This window comes from Grampus griseus, assembly GCF_964374135.1.
Source record: "Grampus griseus genome assembly, chromosome: X".
Lineage (NCBI taxonomy): Eukaryota > Metazoa > Chordata > Mammalia > Artiodactyla > Delphinidae > Grampus > Grampus griseus.
Window position 1 is genome coordinate 63,927,089 of NC_138999.1, and position 8,036 is coordinate 63,935,124.

At 40.2% G+C, this 8,036-nt stretch overlaps 1 protein-coding gene across 2 annotated transcripts; it reads left to right on the forward strand.

Moving 5' to 3' along the window:
- Positions 1 to 479: 479 nt before the first annotated feature.
- On the forward strand, positions 480 to 5,067 carry PBDC1 (polysaccharide biosynthesis domain containing 1; the record flags this gene model as incomplete). Of its 2 annotated transcripts, XM_082681674.1 has the most annotated exons (6): positions 480 to 588; positions 679 to 744; positions 2,342 to 2,401; positions 2,903 to 3,043; positions 3,995 to 4,106; positions 4,430 to 5,067. In XM_082681674.1, the coding sequence occupies 6 exons, from the start codon at positions 559 to 561 to the stop codon at positions 4,681 to 4,683; spliced, it is 663 nt and encodes a 220-aa protein (XP_082537800.1). In that variant the 3' UTR covers positions 4,684 to 5,067. The 2 variants fall into 2 exon arrangements, with proteins under 2 accessions (XP_082537800.1, XP_082537799.1); XM_082681673.1 differs by lacking the exon at positions 480 to 588 and having other exon boundaries at positions 616 to 744.
- Between the last annotated feature and the right edge of the window lie 2,969 nt (positions 5,068 to 8,036).

Below are 8,036 nucleotides of genomic sequence, written 5' to 3' on the forward strand. Positions count from 1 at the left end.
TCCAAGGTGACTAATTCTTGGGGAAGTTAGATGCCAGTGAAAGAAGACGAAATCTTCACGGTAAACATATCACCTTAACAGAATAATTCTTCCTTGACCTACTATCTACTCCATTGCCTAGCTGCATGCCTGCTTGTAACTTACTCCGTGGCTGGGGTTTTGGGAACTGTGAGTTGTGTTCCCGTCTGAATGCGCGTCCAAGCACAAGTGGAGAATGTAAATTCGAATCTCTGCAGGGCACTCAGCGCAGTAGGGATGGGAAAGTTGCATTATTTTAACTCAGTCTTTTCCCATGTTTATCGCAGATATTACTGACTGTTCAACCACCTCCTGGCCGTCAAGCAGCCCAGAGTATACAACAAAGCCACACCTTTGCGCAAGGCGTAAGAGGAGGGGCAAGGAAGTACTGCCTCCAGGCGAGGGAGAGGGCACGCAGGCGCAGCCGCAGTCGGATGAAAGCCACTCTTTCCGGCCGTCCCTTTTCAATGAACTGGGAACTGCGGAAGGAGCACGCAAAACGTCATTTCCGAATTGGAGCCACGCCTTGTAGGCTGCAACATGGAGGCGACCAGTGGAAATGATGAGTTGGTGAGACGCTGCTCTGGGGTCGGGTGAATGGGGAAGCCGGGCTGGGTCGAAACTCGAACTCTCCTTCCCCATCTCTGTTTCCTTTCCCAGGTTTCCGGGGAACTGACGTCCGTGGCGCACGCTGTTTCTCTCCCAGCAGAGTCTTATGGCAACGATGTGAGTATGACTCACCCACGGTTTCCACGCACGCAGCTATCCTGGGATGTCTGCAGGGCCCGCCACGAAATTGTAACCCTCCTACCCAGATGGCTTCCGTAGACTCTCTCCACGTCTGCCAGAAAATGCGCCTTTCAATTAATTCTAATCCTTTTGGTTCGCAAACGCAGGACTAACGTCAATGGGAGTAGTTCCCAAACTGTGGTGTACTTTAGAGTTACCTGGGAAGCTTTTAAATATCTCGAAGTTCGGGTCGCAATACATCCCAACTAAATCACTGTATCTGGATGGTTAGAGTCAGGAATCAGTATTTTTAAAGGTCCCCGGGTGACTCCATTGTGCAGTAAAGTTGCACTGGCTTATGGTGTATCTGGTTTAGATCCTTAAGGAGAAAGCACATGATGTATTTTGAGATATAAAACACACGGACATGAAAATAGTAATAACACTCAAATAATAATGTGATGTATGGTAAATTAGTGAATCAAGGCATAAGATCCAAAGGAGGTTAGCCAAAGAAGAAACCCCTAAGGACCCAGACAGTAAAGGAAGACTTTGCTGAGGAAGTGGATGTGGAACTGGGTCCTCAAAGTGTAAGTGGACAAAAGATATGGATTGGCAGTCAGGAAAAGGGCATGGAGGTAAAAATGCAAATTTTTTTCTGGGGTCAGTGAAATAGATCCATCCAGTTGGAGTAGGAGATTCCAGTGGAACAGGTACTTGGTAAGGCTTATTATAACCTAGCCTGCTTCACGATATTGATTCATTTCTAAGTGTTGTAGGATAGGGAATTGGCTATCTGATGAACACACATGATGATTATGACATTGTACACTCTTAAAAGTGAAGAGTAATATTACTTCTGTTATCTTACTCTGTCCTCTCAACAACTCAGTGGTGTATGTGGGTATTTCAGTTTTACAGTAATTTAACTCAGTCCTGAGAAGGTGATTTATCTACTGCTTTATATAGTCTTCTACACTTTCACTAGCTGCTGGGAAAAGACAGCCAGTGGCTCATTTTGTTTATTAGACTGTGTAGGTAGCTTCTTTTGGTTGTCATAAAGACAAAAGAATTATTATATTGTCCAAACTTATTAGTCCAGTTTTTTTTAACATCCAGAATCTTTTATTGGTCACTTGTATGCCAGGTACCAGCATCAACAAGAAAAAAAAAGGTGTTTCCACCTAAAAGAGCCCCTTATCTCTTCGTTTGCCTCTTCCTGTAGTGTTTCTCTCCCAACTCTGTAGATCTACAATCACAGATGAAGACAGCTACAACAAACACTCGATCAGGAGGCAAGAAAGCTATGGATAAATCCCTCCCAAGTACAGAAATATTAGTCAGCAATCACTATACCAATTGCCCAGAGCTTCACATACAGCCTCCCTTTAAGCCTAAGATTATCCCATTTTACAGGGGAGGAGGCAACAAGTTCCAAGAGAATTCAACCTTAGTCCAGTTTTTAACCTTTGACAGTAACACCAAGCTTGGTAGCCCTCTTGAGCATTAACTAGACATCCACAGACTTCCTTAATTTGTTCTCTAGTAGCAAGATTGGGTGATTTCTGACCTGGCATTCTTCACTCCTTTGCAGCCTGATATTGAGATGGCTTGGGCCATGAGAGCAATGCAGCATGCTGAAGTCTACTACAAAGTGAGTTGACTGTCTTCATTGTTAAGCAGAATTAAACATGTAATTTCAGCATATTGTGCTCTGCTAATCACCATTCTGAGCAAGTTAAACAGTTGTGTTTTGGAGATAATTTTTATTACTCTAAGGAGAACTGGGGCATGGAAGTCAGTTTTGCTTTGACAGTGAGGAGTTGTGCTTCTCTGCCCAGTGTTGTGTTGCTAACCCACAAAAGGATGCCTGGCCCATAGTAGGCACTAAATAAATGTTTGTTGACTGAATGAATAATCCACAGAGGGTAACAGCCAGACATTAATAGGGCCAAAGGGGTTTGAATTCGTGGAAGGGACTGTAGTATATTATGGCCCTTTAAAATTATGTCATGATTTCATCTGGGACCTAGGCTGTCTATATTTTCTAATAAACTCTTCTGCCCCGAGAACCATGAGGATTTTCTGGGGAAGAGGGGACAGAAATATAGTAAATTAGAGACTAGCATCTTTACGTTGTCTTATTGTCTGGCAGCTGATTTCATCAGTTGACCCACAGTTCCTGAAACTCACCAAAGTGGATGACCAAATCTATTCTGAGTTTCGGGAAAATTTTAAGAAACTCAGGATAGATGTATTGGACCCAGAAGAGCTCAAATCAGAAGGAGCTAAAGAGGTAAGAATTCTCTTTTAAATATTGCCTAGCATCTGACCAACAATTATTGACTGTGAATACATTTTTATACATTTAAACTTTTGGGGGGTTTGTTTTAAGGCAAATACCTAAAGCACCAGGGCTTTTATGCAGTTGTAATTAATGTGTTACTAAATGAATGTTTTTCTGGTTTATGGATTTTTCATTTTCATTGAATCTATTTTTTTTCCCCTTTGATTTGGACCTTTCATCCTCACCCACCTAGCTCTTTCAAGGGAGAAGGAATAAATTTATTTATGTGAGTACTTTAGCCAGAAGGCTTAGATAGAGGGTTGGCAAATAGAGTACGGAGAGGTGTTTGGATTCTCTGGATTTAAGATCATATTATCACAGGCCGTGGATAATTGGAAAACTTGTGTTTTGCATTGCTTGCTTGATTATGTTATACTTTTACAGAGCACTAAAACTCTTATAGTTAGGAAATTTTTTCCTTGAGGGTAGACTCTCGGCTTATGAGGAATGTAAACTTTTAACTCTAAGCAGGCTGTTACTGATCTTTGGAAAATTGCCTCTATTGGATGGACTTCTTTCTTAAAATTTAACTTTGTGACTTTGGGCCAAATTCCTGCCTTCTTTGTCTCATTTGTGCTTCAGTGGGGATGAATAACCATTTTGGGCTGAACTAGCCAATAACTTAAAACAGAGAATATACTTAAGAAATTAAAATTTAATTCTCTAGTCAAGGATTTAAGTATTTTATCAGATTAAACTATTGTTCATGTTGGGAAATACCAGCCTAAAGATACCAAAGATAACACAGAAACTCATTGCTAGTGAAACTAGTAATCAGCTCAATTCTAGTCTCTTTCACTGTGGTTACTTTCCTTACCGGGGAAACGGAAGCCCCTCTCCTGGCCTGACTTCACCAGCCTCCTGCATTTTTTAGCTAAGGTACCTTTTTTGCCTTTACAGAAGTGGAGACCATTCTGTTTGAAGTTTGATGGGATTGTAGAAGACTTCAACTATGGTACTTTGCTGCGACTGAACTGTTCTCAGGGCTACACTGAGGAAAACACCATCTTTGGTGAGTTTCTTGCCTCTGGGATTGTTTCTGTATAAGCAGAGTGAGGGATCTGGTTTTACTGATGAATCAATGACATGAATAGTTAGTTTGGGAATCATTTTATTTGTTATATCTGTAAAGATCATGTTACTGTATCTTGAGTAACTGTGAGGTAAGATAAGTATTTTCAGCATCATTTAGTATAGGATTAGAACTTACATCTCTGAATCTTATGACTATATTTGAATGCTTTGCATGTTAGTTCAGCTTTGTCAATAGATTTCCAGTAGGTTTAGAGAAGTAACTGTGACTAGGACAAATAATCAATTCTATTCACCTTTCAGCACCCAGGATACAATTTTTTGCCATTGAAATTGCTCGGAACCGGGAAGGTTATAACAAAGCAGTTTACACTAGTGTTCAGGACAAAGAAGAAGAGAAAGGAGCCAACAATGGAGGAGACAAAGGAGCCAACAGTGGAGGAGAAGAAGAGAAAGGAGCCAACAGAGAAGGAGAAAAGGAGAAAATCAACAAAGGAGGAGAAAAAGAGAAAGAAGCCTACAAAGAAATCAACAAAAGTGGTGAAATAGCTATGTAAGGTAGACAGGGAACAGCACTCTAGAAGCTGTGATTCAGCTGAGCCTACAAGTACCATGATGCTACTTGCACAGGCCCCTATGGTGAAATGTATCTCCTTGTTCACTGGAAGGACATGCAGAAGGACATCTTTCTGGCCTAATCATCAGGAGCTGCAATGGTTGTTCTCTTGTATGAACTGGCTTGAACACTATTAGTGGGGTCTTAGTTGATGGTTTCTTGCTTCTCACCACCAGTCAAGTAAGAAATTTTGTAAATAAATTTCTTTTGGTTCTTATGACTATATGTTTGTGACTGACTTTTAAAAGGTATTGAAAATTATTTGACACTTGATTTTTTTTTTAGGTACATAATCTCTTTGTCATGTCTTATATAAAATGATTTATGCCTATTTCTTTTTTGTGTGTGTGTGTGTGTTTTTTTTTTTTTTTTTTTTGTGGTACGCGGGCCTCTCACTGTTATGGCCTCTCCCACTGCGGAGCACAGGCTCCAGAAGCGCAGGCTCAGTGGCCATGGCTCACGGGCCCAGCCACTCCGCGGCATGTGGGATCCTCCTGGAGCGGGGCACGAACCCACGTCACCTGCATCGGCAGGCGGACTCTCAACCACTGCGCCACCAGGGAAGCCCTATGCTTATTTCTTAATGCTTCTCACTATTTCCTGTAGTGAAGTTCTCTCAAACCTGTAAAGTTGTATACGGTTTTGGATTAGAAGTCCTTACATAAGAATTGACTCTTGCCATTTGAGTGACTCTAGCTTTCTGAGCTAGATATATCTAGCTATTATTTGATATATCTCTCAAAAGATTTGATAAATACTCTATGGGGATAACAGCAGCAGCCTGAACCTGTCACACTAGTGAACACAGCCCAGTTCACATTAAAGGAGCAGGAGACTGAACCTGCTCTCTCTTGTAACCTGCTTCTCTCTTGTAACCTGCTTCTCTCTTGTAACCAAGTTGTTACCTAAAATATAGCAGAAATTAATAAATATAAAGCCTGGTAGAGTGGCTTTCCTTTTATAATGCTGTGGACAATAGCACACATTTATACATTAATACAAAATGAACATATTTCTAAATGGGATTTTGTCAGACTCCAAAAATAGACCAATTGATTTTATATGGATGGGGGGATGTTCCTTCTCATCTAATGACTTTTAAGAGTGCATGTTTTCAGTTATCTTTACAAATGTATAGATTTTTGCATGTCCCCATAGACATACTGACTTTGTTTGCTAAGACTAGCTAGAGAAAGCTGCAATGTTCATAGTGCATACAGTAAATAGTCTAACCACAGCATGATCATGCAAGAAAAGATTTACCAGAGGAGAGGAGGGTGATTGATACTTGTTTTTCTCAGTGGACACAGGAGGAGACAAAAATTAAACTTAATTGATCAGTTGTCCCCTAGGCAAGAGCTGCACTAGAGATGCACAGCAGCAACTGTGCATGTCAGCAGCAACTAGATGTCAGCAGCAACAACTGGGCACAAAGTGAATAGGTTTCTCCATGAATTCTCTTTGGCGAGTTCTTAAAAATATTTAAAACATCTGTTAAAGTTTTCATTTTATAAAAATATGTTTTTTTAAAAGGTAAGAGAGTGTTAAATATATCATATTAGGCAGACTTTTTGAGATGAAGAACATGCTTTATTAACTTTCTCTTTGATTTTACAGAGAATATGAAACATACTGTTGATAGACTGCTTTAGAACAAGAGGCATCTATCTAAGAACTAGGTTATAAAAACTGGGAAAAAGAGGGGGAATAAGAACACGGAACACTTCACACTAACCATTTGATTTGGAGTTGATCAAAAGGGACAATATCCTGGGTGGATCTGGCCTAATCAAGCGAGTACTTAAAGGAGACAAGCAGTAGCAGATGTTCTGTTGGCCTTGAAGAAGCAAACAGATGTATGAGAGAAGGGGGCCATGTGGCAAAGAGCTGAGGGTGGCAGTTGGGAGCTGACAGTGATCCCAATTGCTGAGAGCCAGCAAGAAAATGGGGATTCTACTACAGTTGAAAGGAATTGAATTTTGCCAACAACTGGTGAGCTTGGGAGAGGAACTCAAGCCTCAGATGAGATTGTAGTCCTGGTTGATACCATGATTTCAGCCCTGTGAGACTCTGAACAGAGGACCCAGTTAAGTCATACTTGGACTCCTAACCCACAGGACTGTGAGATAACAGGTATTGTCTTAAGCCACTAATTATGTGGTTATTTATAACAGAGTAGTAGTAACTACATAGACTTTGGTAATGAAAGTGGACTGCTGCTGTAACAAGTACCTAAAGTGTGGGAATGGCTTTGGAATCAGGCAGTGGGGGGAGGCCGGAAGAATATTGAGGAGTATGAGAGAAAACCTAAACAGCCTTTACAGACTGTCAGTGGAAATATGGACTTTAAGGATGCTGCTGGTGAGGGATCAGAAGGACATATTATTGTTATTGAAAACTGGAAGAAGGGTGATCCTATTAATAAGTGGTAACATTATAGCTAGAGGCCAGGAAGTTTGAGATTTGAGTCCTAGCTCTGAATTATTTGGAAGATGATATGAAGCCAGGCTTGACATAGTGTGTAAACATCTGTGATTTATTCAGAATGTGGTACCTATCCACTTATTTATCTCCATGACATCTTTTGGAGGCAGGGAAAGAGCACAGACTAATTTTTGCATTTACAGAAGGGAAAACTGCAGCCATTTAAAAATTTTAAGCCATTAAGTTTGTGGTGATTTGTTACAGCAGCAATATGAAACTAATAAAGAAAGCATACTGAACCCTGCTCCAAAAGTGGAGACATTCACTGCACTGTCATTATTTATTTTGAAACTATAGTTTAAACAAGGATATGTTGTACCGATGATTGGAGACCTGAACTGCACCCAAAGTGAGCTTCAATAATTCTAAACCCTTTTGAACTTAGGAACTTAGGAACTCCTGTAGCTGAGTCTGTGTGTCATGTGTCAGGTGCCATTAGTATAACTGGAAGTTCTCTAAATTTGCTTCTATGTACAATACAATGTTTATTAATGCATATGTGCTCATTTGGAATATATGTGTATATATATATATATATATATATACACACACACACATACATAAAACTCAACAGTAACTTCATCAATTGTTTAGACCTTGGACCAAGAAAATGTGTTTCTGGAGAGGTGTGTTTTATCAATGACATTGTTTAAGATTGCCAGAGCATGGTGATAATTAAAGCTGACCAGGTTTTTGTTGGTTTTATTACTGTTTTTAAATTTTCTACAGGTAATACAGCTTTTTTTGCTTGCACCCAGTGTAGATGATTCTCACTACCCCACATTTGTACTCCACAGTTGCTTTCATATG